We start from the raw sequence: 17,204 nt of genomic DNA on the forward strand, positions 1-17,204 counted from the left end.
ATTTGCATGGCGCATTGCACAAACAAAAGGGTGCTGGCGCAGTTGGCTAGCATAGCTAAAACTGATGCCATAGGTTGAGAGTTCGAGCCTCTCATCACCCGAAGGCCAGCGTAGTGATGAAACGCTCAGTGGCAACTTGGGTCGCCGCATATGCAACTTGAATCATCAGGTGAAATTGAGCAAGTCTGAACCTGGTCTCTATTTTTTTTTCTTTTGGTTTTTGTTTTGAGATAAAGGTGGCTCATAGCTCCACTCTGAACTGGACTGGGGGAAGTCTGAATTATCAGAACTACACTTTAGCTTTACGATGATTCCTCCATGTTGTTTCAGTTCTCATGGCACTGTCTACGCTAAGTGCAGAATTATGCTCCGATTTTATATGTTCTCTGACGGGTTGGCAACCGACGGCGGAGGATTCTCACAGTGATGAAACGCTCAGTGGCAACTTGGGTCGCCGCATATGCAACTTGAATCATCAGGTGAAATTGAGCAAGTCTGAACCTGGTCTCTATTTTTTTTTTCTTTTGGTTTTTGTTTTGAGATAAAGGTGGCTCATATCTCCACTCTGAACTGGACTGGGGGAAGTCTGAATTATCAGAACTACACTTTAGCTTTACGATGATTCCTCCGTGTTGTTTCAGTTCTCATGGCACTGTCTACGCTAAGTGCAGAATTATGCTCCGATTTTATATGTTCTCTGACGGGTTGGCAACCGACGGCGGAGGATTCTCACACTTGGGTCGCCGCATATGCAACTTGAATCATCAGGTGAAATTGAGCAAGTCTGAACCTGGTCTCTATTTTTTTTTTCTTTTGGTTTTTGTTTTGAGATAAAGGTGGCTCATAGCTCCACTCTGAACTGGACTGGGGGAAGTCTGAATTATCAGAACTACACTTTAGCTTTACGATGATTCCTCCATGTTGTTTCAGTTCTCATGGCACTGTCTACGCTAAGTGCAGAATTATGCTCCGATTTTATATGTTCTCTGACGGGTTGGCAACCGACGGCGGAGGATTCTCACACTTGTATGTAGTTCCTTTAACAGAGATTTGTTGTCCCCGCAAAAAAAAAGAGATTTGCTGCTGTTCGGTTCGTGGTAAGTGAGCTGCCACAATGCATACTGTGATTCTGAAAATTGCAGATTATGGAGTCGCAAAAAAAAAGGAAAAAAATGACTACGGTTATGAGTTACAAGACAGAGAAAATGTGTAAAGGCTACACATAGAACTGTTGTCAATTGTACAAGACAGAGAAATTGAGCAAGTCTGAACCTGGTCTCTATTTTTTTTTTCTTTTGGTTTTTGTTTTGAGATAAAGGTGGCTCATAGCTCCACTCTGAACTGGACTGGGGGAAGTCTGAATTATCAGAACTACACTTTAGCTTTACGATGATTCCTCCATGTTGTTTCAGTTCTCATGGCACTGTCTACGCTAAGTGCAGAATTATGCTCCGATTTTATATGTTCTCTGACGGGTTGGCAACCGACGGCGGAGGATTCTCACACTTGGGTCGCCGCATATGCAACTTGAATCATCAGGTGAAATTGAGCAAGTCTGAACCTGGTCTCTATTTTTTTTTCTTTTGGTTTTTGTTTTGAGATAAAGGTGGCTCATAGCTCCACTCTGAACTGGACTGGGGGAAGTCTGAATTATCAGAACTACACTTTAGCTTTACGATGATTCCTCCATGTTGTTTCAGTTCTCATGGCACTGTCTACGCTAAGTGCAGAATTATGCTCCAATTTTATATGTTCTCTGACGGGTTGGCAACCGACGGCGGAGGATTCTCACACTTGTATGTAGTTCCTTTAACAGAGATTTGTTGTCCCCGCAAAAAAAAAGAGATTTGCTGCTGTTCGGTTCGTGGTAAGTGAGCTGCCACAATGCATACTGTGATTCTGAAAATTGCAGATTATGGAGTCGCAAAAAAAAAGGAAAAAAATGACTACGGTTATGAGTTACAAGACAGAGAAAATGTGTAAAGGCTACACATAGAACTGTTGTCAATTGTACAATTTTCTTAACTTGAAGCAAATTGGTTTTTACGGCATGGCATATAGTCTCGTTTTCACCTCCATGTTCTACAGAGTTGTTTTATTTCCCAACATGTCTCTGATACAGATTACCTCGAACCGGAACGAAACCCTTTATAACACGCCACCCAAATGTGTGTACATTGGGTTCTTCCATAATTTATTTTCTTCAGCATTTGAGCATAAATCAATATCTTTTCGGTGGTAATCATTAGTAATCAGCAATACTGGAATGTCTAACCAATAATCCATAATTTATTTTCTTCATCATTTGAGCATAAATCAATATCTTTTCGGCGGTAATCATTAGTGATCAGCAATACTGGAATGTCTAACCAATAATCCATAATTTATTTTCTTCATCATTTGAGCATAAATCAATATCTTTTCGGTGGTAATCATTAGTAATCGGCAGTACTGGAATGTCTAACCAATAATGTGTAGGCTGATCTTACCGTGTGCAGCCCATGTGTTTTCCCTTGCCAAGCCCACAGATCAGCACTCAATTTCCCAAGTCGAATTTTTAAAACTTAATTGGCATTCACATGCAATAAGTTACCCCGCAATGTCTTTGGAGTACTATTTAATTCTGGAACTTAATTGGTATCCAGAGACAAGCAAGAGTTTGTTGACATTGCAGAGACTATCTACAGAGGAGCTTGCAAGGGTCCTGGTGTGGCGGTTGCTGAGACTATGTTCAGTGAAATTGCCGCTACTCGGGCACAGTGACCCTTGATGCAACATCCGTCAAGTTTCAAAGCGTTGCGTAACTATATGCCGCCATGTTGAATATTGACTAGTAGAATGTCTGTGTGTTACCACGGGCTTTTGAAATATTTTGCCCATCGCCCCCTACCCGAGTTGCCGCCTCCCTCGCCGGCCAACCCTCTAAACCGTGCCACAATCTCTAGCGCCGGTGACCTTCCGCACCACAATCTTAATGGTTGGCAATATTATGAAGAAAAAAGAAGGATCAAGATGGTTCTCTGAAGAAGTCATACCATCTCTTGTTGCACATCATGTTCATGGATCATACACATGCTCTCTTCACTCAGCGTCATTATCATATTTTCAGACTACAAAATCTAACACTTGTGTTTTGAATAATCAGTAGTACAAATCAATTTCAAGAACATGTCATGGGTGAATCATTTGGGTGCTATACTTTGAAAAATCATTTATGCATGGGAGAGATTTGGCAGGTTACACCGAATGCCATTTAGAAAGCCATACCCAATAGAGAGATCCAATTTTACTATAAAAGAACTATGTTACACACAAAAAATGTAACTTGTAAGCTCAATAAAACTACCTTCTTCTTCAAGTCTTCGCATTGATACTGCGGTTCTTGCTCACGCATACCAGTCCAAAGGAACATTTTTAAAATAAGGAGCATGCAATCTAGGCCGAGGATTATATGAAGTTCATGATTCATCATTATCTTTCTTCCAATGTCAATCTAGCCAAGACTGATGGTGGTTTTTGCATTGTTGAACCTTTAGATGCACTTGTAAGTACATATATAATGAAGCTGCAACAATACAAAGTTAAATTGATTCTTATAAAATGATTAAATAATCTACTCAAGGCATGTCTGAAGATGAAAATTATTTGCAGAAGACCCGTCCGAATTAGCTTTTCACATGTTTTGGTCCACAAAATCTTGTGCACCTAACCTACAGCAACCCAATGCATCATAAACCAGCGAGAACAGCTCTGATGGAAAATCAACCTAACACCAAAACAGGGCGGTACAGACCAGACATGGACCACATCAATTCCTAAGCATACTAAGCAAACATCCAAGCTAAGCATCAAAGTCATTTTCCCCCATTGCACAGCCAACTCTACAGTGCCTAATTAAGTTTTGCATACCCTTTGACCCCAGCGACAAGGAAAAGGAAAGAACGAATGAAAGGAGACGACAGAAGATCTCGGGGCAAAAAATTAAAATCTGCTCCATGTGCCATTATGCAACACTTTTTAGTCCTGTTTTTGCAAACGCCAGAAATAAGATTACACTGAGTTTTTTTTTTTGGACCATGAAATTTGGATGTACCCTAACAATGTTCGTCATACCTATTTCAGTTCTGCACTTTCATTTCATCAGATGAAAGTATTTTCTGGTTGTTCTGAAAGCATGAATATTTTTTATTTTGAGGTGTTTTTTTTAATAAAAATTCAAGAATATTTTTTAAAAGGTTATCATTTTTATGGTGATGAACATTTTTTTGAAATATTATATTTCATTTGTATTTTTTTTTGCACTGTTTTTTGTGCTTATACATCCCACAAGAAGTTAAGCAGGCAACAATCTGAAGGCCAAATTGGCAGAGCACTAAGAGCAGCCCACCCGTACGAACCCGATTCCCAATTCTTTAACTTAGCTGATGCCTTACGACGGCGCCGGCCGACGACTCCAACCCTCAACTGGCCGGTGGGAGGAGCAGAATCCAGACTTCAGTATGCTTCTCCCCTGCTCGGTTACTCCCGACCTAGCTGCTGCAACGACGGTGGCGGCAGCGCCGCGGCCGACGGCACCACCAGGTCCATGCAGGGCACCAGCCACCAGCAAGCAAGTCTCCAGCCAAAACAATTAAAAAATCAGTATATAAAATAATTGGTTAGAAAGGTGATTAAAAATTTAGAATATAGAAAAAAAGTATATAATGAATATAAAAACATACCCAATATTTCATGTCCAGATAATGTATTTCTATCAATTGTTTTGTTTTTTGTGCCGTTTGGATGTCATCAAACATAATCTTCCGTACGACCAAATTAAAGCAATCTCGATCCATGCCTCCATGGGTAAATCATCCTTTAGCATTCCTTGTATATTTTTGAGAGACAAACTAATTGGATATGGCTTTGAACTTGGGATCCATACTTTTCTTATAGTGATAAAATGAAGAAAATAAGTAAGAAATACATATGCCACCTTATACCTGTCTATGTGTTTACTGGACATTCTACTGCAAATTATCACATATCAGTCGGCATCAACAAGGCAATTGTCCCATAGGTAACTACTAACTACATTTTGGTAGATGGTATTAGGCTACCAGCACACAAGTAGAGACAATACTAAAACCTATATGCTCAGAATTGGATGATGATATTCTAGAATTGTTGTTGTCTATGTATGAGAAACCAGTAATAATAATGAATCAACAACAGCAGCAGATTTGGCGGTTGCTAAGGTGATATCTAAATTACACAACCAACTATCTTCAGCTTAGATATTCGCCTAAGAGGGAAAATCAGGGATAACCCATGAACTACTACTTCGTCCTTATTCATACAAACCTGAAAATGTTGGCAAAATGTGGTACTCTTGTTACCCCAGAAGTCATGGGCATTGACAGAAAACTGACTAAAAGATCAGTGCCACCTGTTTTGTTCATTTACTGACTGAAGTATAGCATCCATGAATATTTCAAGCTTGAATCAAATAGGGAGAAACAGAACTTACAATCTGCACGTCGGTATCATCGAGTGTTACTGGTGGCATGTCCGAGAGCCAAACCTCCTTGGCCTTCACCTGAGTTCTATCAGACGCCTTTGGCACCTGCACGTGCACACACAACAGAGACATGACATCAAAACGAATTATCCTACACTTGAACAACAACATTATAGTTTGCACGAAATTCTATCCATCGATGCCAAAATTCAGAACCAACATGCCCACAAAAACATAATACAAAATATATGATGCAGGCAAGACGCTGCTGCAGCTGAAGCTGGCAAGAGAAAACAATTCTTATTAATTAGTGAAGTAAACACATATGACTCAGCCATGCTAAACAATTAGCAGAAAACGAACTCTTAGCTAGACTGATAAACTGAAGCAATCAACCAGTTACGACTGAACCAATTTCAGTCAGCAGCAACATCAGTAGCGGACGGGATTCATGCATGGTCCCTGATCGACTGGTTCACACTGAAGCAGTAGGAGCAGCCACCGAGAGGATCTGAGCTGAATCACCAGAACAGTAAGGATCAGCCGCCGAGAGGATCTGAGCTGAACTCAACCAGAGCGCACGGGCACGAGCAGGAGCAACAAGGCCACGCACGGGCGTGCGAGCGACAGTAATGGCCGCGCATGGGCTCTCGAACGGCGGCAGCGGCAGTGCACGAGCGCGGCGGCAGCAGCAGCAGGGTTCAGAGAAATCTACTTGTCAGATCTAACTTCAGTGTTCAGAGTTCAGTACATCTCAGGATAAATAACGAGGAAACAAGAGTCATATAAGGAAATAAATCATCCATGATTTGTATTCGTGTCAATATAAAAATCAGGAAACAAGACCAAATCCATGATTTGCATGGTGCTGCAGCCTACAAGGGCGTCAGTTTCGCATAGCACACAACAAAGAGGTGGTGGTGCAGTTGGTTAGCATCGCTAGAAAACGCTCCTGAGGTTGAGAGTTCGAGCCTCACATCACCCAAAGGCCATCGTTGTGATGAAAACGCTCAGTGGCAACTTGGGTCGCCACATTTACACCTGAATCATCAGGTGAAATTGAGCAAGTCTGAACCTGGTCTCCTTCTTTTTTTTTCTTTTCCTTTTTTGTTTTGAGATAAAGGTGGTTGGTAGCTCCACTCTGAACTGGATCGCAGTTCTAGTGAAGCTCTACAAGTCTGTGACTCCCTGTTTGGTTCATGATGAATGAACCACCAAAGTGCATACTGTGATTCTGTACAATTCATATCAAGAAAATTGTACAATTGACAAGAGTTCTATGTGTAGCCTTTACATATATTTTTGCCAAAGTGCATACTGTGATTCTGAGTTGCAGATTATGGTTATGAGTCACGAGAAAGAAAAATGTATGTAAAGGCTACAGATAGAACTGTTGTCAATTGCACAGTTTTCTTGACATGAATTGTACAGACTTGTTTTGTTTCTCAACATGTCACTTAGACAGATATGTTTTGTGTAGTCTCGTTTTCAGCTCCACCTTGTACAGAGTTGCTTTGTTTCCCAACATGTCTCTTTTACAGATTATCTCGAACTGGAATGAAACCCTTTATAACACGCCACCCAAGTGTGCGCACACTGGGTTTTTCGATAATTTATTTTCTTCAGCATTTGAGCATAAACCAATGTCTTTTCGGTGATAATCATTAGTAGTAATCGTCAGGATGCCAGTGTGTTGAATATTGATATGTCATAAACCTGTGGTCTTTGAAACATGACCTGCTGTCTGTTGGTGTGACTGATAGAACAGGTTGTTGGTCTGGATCATATGTGAATTGCTGAAGCAAGGGTTTGAACAAATCCAGGCCTGAGAGCTTGCTTTGTACTATTACACTTTTCAGTTACAGCGTTCATTTTGCTCCTAACTAATCCTGTGTCTCGTAGTACTTGTCGAGAATTTTTTTTTTTAAAAGACAGGAGCCATCCATGATTTGCATGGTCCAGTTGCTTAATTAACATCGTTTGTATCGCTTGCAAAACAACAAGTGGGGTGGTGGCGCATCTCATAGCTGAGAGTGATCCAGGTCGAGAGTTCGAGCCTCTCTCACCCCACCTACAAACGGCCACCGTAGTGATGAAAAGCTCTGTGGCAACTTGGGTCGTCACATGGTCATCTGATTCATCGGATTGATTTGAGTAACTCTGAACATGGTCTATTCTTTTTTCTCTTTATTTATCACCGTAAATTTAACACTGATTTCAAGTTTTCTCGTCTAGTTTCGACGGCTGGTGGTTTGTTAACGCTGAACGTGAGTGGTCTGATCACGAGGGTTCAAGCATCCCATCCAAGAGCAAATGATGAAACTCGTGAGAGCTTCTTGGGTCAGCACGTCTCCATCTGAATACATCAGATGACTTCATATACTGAACTTGGTATCTTTCTTTCCTGCTCTGCATCAGTTCATCGCCCCTCCTTGTTCTGCCCAGGAGGCTCTATCATCTGGAAGCACCTCCCCGCCAGAGGAGACGAGATTACTCATCTTCCTCGGACTACAGATTGAATTCCAAAGCTAGGCTGCTACCCCATGAACAAGGTCATTTGGAAAAAATTTGGCTCCCAAAGTGTAGCTCTTTTGCGTGGTTGATCATTCAGGATCGAGTGTGTACGGCGGAGTCTTCAACGAAGAAGTCGGCCTAACTGTGGTGTTTGCCCCCCTTTGTATTGTAAGTAATTCAAGATATGGCGACACATCTTTTTCATGAGAGTCTGGGGCTTCACAAGAATCGGCTTGCTGGGTCGACTTTGATCCTACCTTGTGGGCACCCGATGGTAAAAGATATGTCAAGGAGCGTTGGATGGAGACAATTCGAATCCGCAACAACCAACGGAAGGTGCTTGCTTGGCTCTTTTTGCCCACCGGTTGGAAAATTTGGAACGAGAAGAATGCCAGTTTTGAAATGTCTTCACCATGCCAACTATGGTCTTCAGCCGAATCAAACTGCAAAATTCACTTTGGAAATGGCATGTGCAAAGCATTTAAGTAGTTTCACGTTTGGGGTAGCAGGTTTTTGTTTAACTATGTGTTGTACCGTCTTGTAACTCTTTGTGCTCTTCTATCTTAATCAATGCAAAGACACAAATATTTTGTCCCCATTTCAAAAGAAGTTGTGGATTTACGTATATATGAGCGCTTGCATTTGTACTGTGTTAAAAAAAGTTTTCCAAGTTAATTAAACCACCTTCCAGTTTGGTCGACCCCGACCCCCCATCTTGTGTTAATGCAACTCGAAAATATCCCGTAAACTTAACTTCCAAATTCCAAATAATTGGTTATTAGGAGCGTCCCAACAAGAATCTAGGCATTGAAGAGGAGCTTTGCGGCATGGCGGCTGGCTGCTGGTGCTGGAACAATTTTAACAACACCGGCGACAAAAGGAAAGGAGATGGTGTAGGTAGCGGTTATTAGCGTGGAAGTTTCATCCACAAAACAAATCATTTTGCGAGGTATATTGAGGGTGAGCACTTTATCGCAAGTTTGCGAGTCCTTTTTTTGAACTCCCTTTTCTTGGGGGTTTTAAGTACCTTTTGGGAATTTGCTAGAGTGATCTAACTCTCAATAGTAACAATAGTATTTTCTGAGAGTTGAGGGCAGATTCCCAGGCATCGGCTAATAGGACTACAATTAGGAACTAGAGGTGCCCTTAATTTGACAACTAACAGACGAAATGTTCAGTGTGATGGTGACAATTTGTCCTAACACATGCGAGAGAAAAACACTGAAAGGATACGAACAGAGAAACTGATATTGACAAGGAAGGACACTAATTGGTAGCCATTCTAGAAGAGGATGGCTCTAACACTCGAAGTGACTGTGGGGTGCGCTGGCTTTGCCATGATGCCATTACCGATCATGCACTCAGTTCTTCGTCAACTAGCTAAAAATGTGAGGGTTTTTACGGTACCCTATACTGCTACTGGGAAGCGAGCAGTATATGTGTGATCCCATCGTGATTTTTAAGGATAGTACTACATACATCTCTGATTCATCAGAAAACTTACGTTGAAAACTATTATTGTTCATAAAGGGAATTGCTCTGGTGAGCCATCGTGCACGCCGATGACAACGGCGGTGATGACCAGGACACAAGAAGGTCGAGCAATATGCCTGGGTGAGCATTCTAGCACACGATGTGGTTGTCGATCTCACATCAAAGGTAGATGAGCAGCTCCACGTCCCGCGAGATGCGGCCGAAGTAGAGCACTAGTAAAATGAAAAAAGACGACCATGAGCCTAGCGAGGACAAGGTTAGCACGAACTAGCACGAGGTTCCACCACGAGCAATGATACACTTACAGGCAGTTTTTAACAGACTTAAGCTTACGGAAAGGGGTGTCATTAAAAGATTGGAGGGAATGGAGCCCCACCCCAGGATTTGAGGGGAGTGGGATGAATTAGTCGCTGCCACCTCAGTTCCACCACGCTCAGGCACTCACCTAGCCGCAGCTCTTCGGGCGTATCCTGACCTCATCGTCAACGGCGGCGAGCTCGTCCGCGACACAGGGTGGTTTGCCATGTGCTGCCGCCATGCATGAGGCACACTAAGCGTGATGCTATGGGTGATGATGGGGTGCATGGCGACGGGCCATAACGTCATAACCGTAGAAGCATCTGTCCACATGGTGGCGCAGCGGGCCGGCGGGCGTGCGGTCGAAGAGGAGACGAGCGGCCGGGGGCATCTGTCGGAGGTGCAGAGAGTCACCGATTTAACAAGGAGAACGGCTGGGTCAGGTTGATCAATCTCGCCGGGTGAAGACTGTGATCTCCCCATAATAAACTGCAAGCACATATACCGGTGGACGAGAGACACGCAGTATTAGCAATACTGCTGATCCGGTTTCACCAGTACAGATATCTAACTATCCTTGGATCTTTGCCATTGGACGGCCTGTATTCAATACAGGGTACCATAAAAGAGCTCAAAAATGTATTCTAGTCGATCCCGTTATTTCTTTGCAGTGTGTTCATCTCGGAAAACCGCCACACTTGGGTGCATTTTCACCGCCGGTTTTCATGAAACCGGTTGTGATTGTGGAGGGGTCAAAAGTCCATTTTTTTAGTAGTGAAAGAATTAAATATTGCGAAAGTACTTTCCTACAGAAATTCATATGCAAGTATACAGCCTAAACATAAAAAATGTAAATATTTGTAGAGATATACTATACTAGTCTAAATTCCATTTTAACCTTATTCTTCCTGCAAAAGCGAGGGGAGTAATAATGTGAGACTCATGGTAATGTATTGCAACGAAATCACGAAGTACTTCAACATTACAACCGGGATGCATGCATCCTGACAACCGAAGGTAACAAGAAAAATTAAATTTGTGGCAACAATAGCACACCCTACATTGCCACACAGTACGTCTCACTGTAATATCTCCATGCATGTACTGCAGCGATATTTTGTTACTGCTGCAGTCCTGCATGTCATATTGCAAGCTAGAGAATTATTAAGGACTAGTACTACTAAAAGTAACCGAAGGGAAACAGTAGGTGGCAATGAGACTACCATGGATTATTTGTCGTTGCAATACTGCCATGGCGAGATCATTCTTTGAGAAGCGTGGAGGTGGAGTTGGCGGCGATGGTCTCGGCGAATACAGCGCCACAGCCGCCGCTCTGGCAGCCTGCACCGCAGTAGGCCGGGCCAATACCGCAGGATCCCCACTGGCTACAACAATAGTTGTTTGTGCAAGCCCTGCCACCGGCGTTCTTGCCACACGGCTTGTCGGTGCTGCAAGCGCCGTTCTGGCAGCCGACGCCGCAGAACTCGGAGCCGAGGCCGCAGTAACCCCACTGGCTGCAGCAGAGGTTGTTCGGGCATAGCTTGCCGCCGGCCTGGCTGCCGCACTTGATGTCGGCGCGGCAGGGGCCGCCCTGGCAGCCGGCGCCGCAGTACTCGGAGCCGAACCCGCAGTGCCCGTACTGGCTGCAGCAGTGGTTGTTGGGGCACACCGCGCCGCCGGCCTGGCTGCCGCAGCGCTTGCTGGTGTAGCAGGCGCCGTTCTGGCAGCCGTTGCCGCAGTAGTCGCCGCCCATGCCGCAGTAGCCGTACTGGCTGCAGCAGAGGTTGTTGGGGCACTCCATGCCGCTGCCCTGCTCGCCGCACCTCTGGGCGTGCGTGGTCACCGCGAAGGCGAGGACGACAGCCACGCCGAGAGCGAGGGCCCTGGTGCTCATCATCTTCTTCCTTTTTACTTCCTCTCTTGTCGATCTAGGGCTGGTTGTGTGCTTGTGTCTGTGGAGTAAACAGGTGATGATCCCCGCTTTATATAGGCGCTCTGAACTTCTGGTTACAGTCCAATTCGATGTGGCACCTCTTGCCATGCAATTGCGCGCATACACGTGTTTCACTCATTGTCAACGATCTTAACCTGATCGTCGTCTGATCGAGGAGATTGTTAATGGATGCGATGTGATATGATGCCGGGTCCGTTCTTGATAGATGTGGCACTGCACTGTACGTAAGATTCGTAATGTTTATATGCTGTTTATGCTTGCATGGGACATGCATGGAGCGCGAGCTATTAGACTACTAACTTAGGACTAGTACGTACGCATACGCATGTGATTACACCTCGTCGTCCCCATCCACAGAAGCACCCAAACGGACACGTCGCGTGCATAGCATCTGATCGATGCGAACGTTGTGCTCTGCGTCCATGATATGATCGAGATCTTATCTTTTTTTCTTACTTCTCATGAGAGCACATACTATGATGCGAGATGTTAGATGTAGTTTTGAGAGTCGTGTGGGCGTGACACGCATGGAGAGGAGAGCAATGCATGCACGTGACCAGTTAATGGAAAAAATGGCAGTGGCATCTCGCACCGGATATCCTTTGTTAGGAAAAATGGTCGGTTGTTAGGAATATTGCGATGGTAAGGCAGGCCTGATCCACATCTTGGTTCAGTCGATCGAACCATCGAAGTAGTAGTTGGCTACAATTTTTTTTCTCGGGAGAGTAATTGGCTAGAGTACAATTGAATATAAGCTCGAGTTTTTTTTAACATAATACAGACGCAGATGCCCATATACACACAGATACTCCCTACATCTATGATCACCTCCAAGAAACTGAGCGGGCACATCATCTTAAGATTGACGAAGTCATTACAGACACCTTCGTAGTTGGCGGGAACGTCTCCTCCTACTAAAAGCACATTGTCGAAAGGCCTGAAATAAATCCAGAAAAATACTTGAATTCTGGTGGGCTGGGGATGCCACTGTCCTTCTAATCATTCAACCACATGTTGGTTCATCAATATAAGCTCGAGTTAAGACCTCCTGTAGTGTGAGTATCATAGCAAGTACTCTCAAATTAATGGTTCAAAATATTCATCTCTTTGGTTTACTCTACAGATCTCAAATATTTTCAATGCTTACTACTCCTTCCATCCCAAAATAAATGTCGTTGATTTAGTGCAAAGTTAGTAGAAGTTTGTACTTAATCAGCGACACTTATTTTGGGACGGAGGGAGCATATTATTACTATGCCCAAGACTTTGTTTTGCCGGGATTGCTTTTAACATGGATTTGCTTGGATTACCCGCTCATTTGTGTGTCCAGATGTATTATGTGTTGTCATATTGGTAACTAAAAAATACATTTGAGGCGAAACAAACAGTAGGTCTTGGCATACTGCATATTTTCCCTGCATTTTTAGTTAAATGTTAAATATAGAGGGTAAAAAGAGCTAACAAACTCTATTGTCTAGTTGACTAGGTGCAGAGTTGTACAAATAAGCACACATGTTAGATAAAGGTCTTGGCCCAATCAGAGAATTGTGAGTATGCTTTCCTTTCCTATCATTTTCAGCCATGTATTGTTAACTATTATTGGATATATTATCTCTAGCTTGGATTTTATGTGCCAATCAATATACATATAACATTGTAGCCAAAGATGCATCTCAAAGAAACATGGTAAATTTTGATAAAATAAACTTCCAATTTAAGTGTATCTTTAGGCTTTAGTCCAAAGTACTTATATTTAATGGCAAATTTATTTCATATAGTAACTTCTTTTATCACCGTTTGCGCTGCCATGCAAAATTATAGGCTTTGGTGATTATCTGTGCATTATATCCTGCCTCCTTGTCCAAAAGTATCCATTCTTCCATCAATATTTTTGATGAGAATTACTTTTCTTAATGTACTTTGCACCTGTGTTGCGCCTTCCCGCTTTGTCATTGTCAAACTAACTAAATTTTTGTGGTCCTACATCCTATGGCACCAAAGCATTTTGCCTAGTTTGGCTACTTAAATCTTGTGTATGTGTGGTCATGCTCTGTTCTATTCTTCAAGAATCGAAATTCAAATGGCTCTCCAATTTACTATCTCTTAATCAAGTGTTCCACCTCTCTAAATACTACCATCCTCAGATTGTTGCATCTCTTGACAATCATCAGTACATGTGTAGCAGATCTTATTTGAAGCCTGATCCTTTGCTACTCAACATGTGTCATGACTCACCACATGATCGGAAGGACAACTTGAGCATGGATGTATATTTGATGAATAAAAACTGAATTGCTATTTGAAAAACATTATGAATTTCATGTCTTCTTGGAATTCTTTTTAAAACCAACTAATTATTTTAGCTATTTGCGAAATAGAACTGTAGTACTCATCCGCCTAGTACATTGATCAAATTGTTCATTTCAAAAGTTAAATCCAATATTTAATTTAGGGAATCCAATTAAACTGATTTAATTGATCAAATGTTTAGGCTGGTCAAAACCATAGTAAAGGAGGTTTTTTTCATATTTATTGTTTAAAAACCGCCATGTGCCAGTCTTGGTAGCCCCATTATGTCAGATATGGCACACTTCTATAGTTTACAGAAGGAGACATGTGTTTACAAACCTCGTGATGCGATTTAGGGACTTAGAAGAACATTTTCTTAGTTCAATCACTAGATTGAACCATACTTAGAAGCTTTGTTTTGAGGAATCATGTGTGTGTGTTGGGCGGGGAGGTCCCCAACTAAAAATATTACTCAAGTTGGCCAAGGCCAATTTGTTACATCATCAAAAGTAGGCAAGAAGAAAGGTATAACCTCCAAGAATTGGTGGTGTCCTTGTGTTCTAGTTTCCTAAACCTATGAAACCAAAGGGTGAAGTCATTTAACATATTTTGTAATGTGGTAGAGCTATCTTGATCGATGTCACTGAATACAAGCACATTCCCAAATCTTTCAATGGGCGTTGAGAATAGCGGTGTTCCAGACTTGGTGGAGCAGAGGTATTGGCGGCTGGAATTCCCAAATACCATTGATATCTTGGACATTTAGGTCAATTCCCAAGTGTTACCATATCCTGACAGTAAAGGAACAATAGAGAAACATGTGCTCTGTTGACTCAGTTTGATGTTGACATCTTAGGCAAGAACTTGACACGACAATATGCTTGTGGTGGAGGTTGAGCTTGTTGTTGAGGCACTTGCAGAATAAGAGCTACACAAATACCTTCACTTTATTGAGCACATACCCAAGACTCCCGGATGAAGTCGACATTTTGATCTATGAACCCCTCGTGCATGAAAAGGCCATAGGTGTGCTTGGTGGAGAAGGGAGCGCCTTTGTTGAGGAAACATTTGTCTTGCCTAACACCAAACAGAAAGTCATGCAACTAAGACAAGAGAAACTATAATTTAAAGGAAGGCACTTGGGGTTAGGCGATTCCTCAGGTTTGGCGTTACATTGTTCAACATGACTGAGATACCCAGATTGTTTTGTCCAACGGAATGGGTGAAAAACAGGTTTGGTATCTAGCCCAAAGACGGTGTAGTGACCATCTTTCATCGTAACGAAATAAACCCATTGTAGTTTAGATATTTGTTGGTTAATAGTATTTGGAAGAAAAGAGTCATGATTCTGGGTGCAAGTGGCATTAGGATGCTGAAGTTGTGCCCAACACACCCAAGGATTGTTGGTAGGTAGGAGAAATTTAATGAAAAAATTCATGAGTATGCAGATATTCTATGTATGGATACCTTTTATTGTTAGACCATCAAATTCTCTTAGTTTGCAAACATTATCCCACGCGATTAAGCATTGTCTGGGTTTTTGTTTTGGATTATGAGTTGTTGAAGGATGTCTGCAATTATGATGAATATGTAGGGTGGTGAAGTGGATTGCCCTAGTGTAGACCATGTTTGCAAGGGTAACAGATGCATGTGCATTTACCCCGCAAAAAAAGCATGTGCATTTAACTCTAAAACGAACTCCACTTAGTCAAATCAAGACTTAGTAAAACAAACCAAATAATATGAAAACACTATATACACATTATTATAGCTCACCAAAGTGGATCATACGTTACACTACTTAATTAGTGACCAATTAGTTCGACAAATCATCTCAGTGCAACTGTCTACGCATTTTTTTTTTGAGATAGTGTTCCGGAAGTTTACTTTTGGCATTGGCGATCAGATTCGGCTGGGGATATAACTCCAATGCTCGGAAAAGAGCACACAACGGAGCACCCAACAAAGTGTAACATCGTCACTCACAACATATATACAGAAAACAGCTCCACTTAGTGAAATCCAGGCCTAACAAAACAAAACAAAACAAAACAAATCAAATTAGCAAAGCAGCGGAGCCGCCAATCTTACCTTGTAGGAGTACACTAGCGTAGTGAAGTCGACGGTATATGTTACACTAATTTAATGATCAGTTAGTCCGCCAAGTCCTCTCAGTGTAAACATCAAGAATATATTAGCTACTACGCTAATTAGTTAATGGTCACTTAGTCCGGCAAGTCCTCTTTAGTGTAAGCATCAGGAAAATATTATTTAAGCTTGCAGGAACACTATATATTCGGCAGGGAGCTTGGTTACTTGCAGTTCATCACAAGCCATTTACCTACACGGCTACACGTGTAGAATAACGCACGTACACACACATGGCTCCTCACGCTCTCTCTTGGATTAGTGTGTCTCTGCTCATCTTCTTGGCGTCGTCGTCATGCGTTGCGGCGAGGGGCGCTCGGGCACCCAAAACCAACGACCCGACGGCCGGGTTCACCGCGGTGAGGCTCGGCGAGAGCAACTTTGCGCTGCAGCGGCCGTTCGATGAGACCAGCGGCGCCCGGTACAGTTTCGACGGCACCGTCCGGAAGCTGTGGGTGCTCTCCTCCGACAAGCCCCACGCTCGCCAGAGCCATACCAGCCCAAGAACTGAGATCAGAATGGCAGTACGTGCCAACTATTACTACTTCTACTCAATATGTATTTGGGTATACATAAAATCAGAGATCTTACTGGTTGCTTTTGCTATTCTTCTACCTGCTGCAGGGATACGACTACAGCTCCGGCGTGTGGCAGTTTGAGGGCCACGGCTACGTCCCCTCAGGCACGACCGGAGTGTCCATCATGCAGGTGTTCGGCGCCGGCGAGACAGCCACCACCCTCATGCTGCACGTTTACAACGGTGCGCTGCGGTACTACGACCGCCAGGTCGTGGAAGACGACATCTATGACAGATGGTTCCGGCTTAACGTGGTCCACGATGTCAAGGCGTCGACGGTGACCGTGTACATCGACGGCAAGCAGAAGCTGCACGTCAATGGCCGTGGCGGCGACTCACATTACTTCAAGTTTGGTGTGTACGCGCAGAACCATGACTCCAGCTGCATGGAGTCTCGTTGGAAGGGGATCAGGATCCTCAAGAAAGACTGA

General features: G+C 43.0%; 2 protein-coding genes across 2 annotated transcripts; one reads left to right on the top strand and one right to left on the bottom strand.

Annotated features, from left to right (window-relative positions):
- Positions 1-10,734: 10,734 nt before the first annotated feature.
- LOC125537077 (uncharacterized) lies at positions 10,735-11,756 on the bottom strand. Its single transcript, XM_048700370.2, has one exon. The coding sequence runs from the start codon at positions 11,700-11,702 to the stop codon at positions 11,067-11,069; it is 636 nt and encodes a 211-aa protein (XP_048556327.2). The 5' UTR covers positions 11,703-11,756; the 3' UTR covers positions 10,735-11,066.
- A 4,673-nt stretch (positions 11,757-16,429) lies between these two features.
- Positions 16,430-17,204, top strand: LOC125533012 (citrate-binding protein-like). The gene is made up of 2 exons (XM_048696824.1): positions 16,430-16,720; positions 16,821-17,204. Exons 1-2 carry the CDS (start codon positions 16,430-16,432, stop codon positions 17,202-17,204), a joined length of 675 nt encoding a protein of 224 aa, XP_048552781.1.

This window comes from Triticum urartu, chromosome 1A (assembly GCF_056163025.1).
Source record: "Triticum urartu cultivar PI428250 chromosome 1A, HENAU_Tu73, whole genome shotgun sequence".
NCBI classification, from domain to species: domain Eukaryota; kingdom Viridiplantae; phylum Streptophyta; class Magnoliopsida; order Poales; family Poaceae; genus Triticum; species Triticum urartu.

What these genes read in the sequence shown, in the direction of transcription:
- LOC125537077 (XM_048700370.2), bottom strand. Translation starts at nt 11,702, where the DNA reads ATGATGAGCACCAGGGCCCTCGCTCTCGGCGTGGCTGTCGTCCTCGCC.
- LOC125533012 (XM_048696824.1), top strand. Translation starts at nt 16,430, where the DNA reads ATGGCTCCTCACGCTCTCTCTTGGATTAGTGTGTCTCTGCTCATCTTC. An exon ending in GAACTGAGATCAGAATGGCA is followed by an intron (nt 16,721 to 16,820) that starts GTACGTGCCAAC and finishes TACCTGCTGCAG; the next exon opens with GGATACGACTACAGCTCCGG.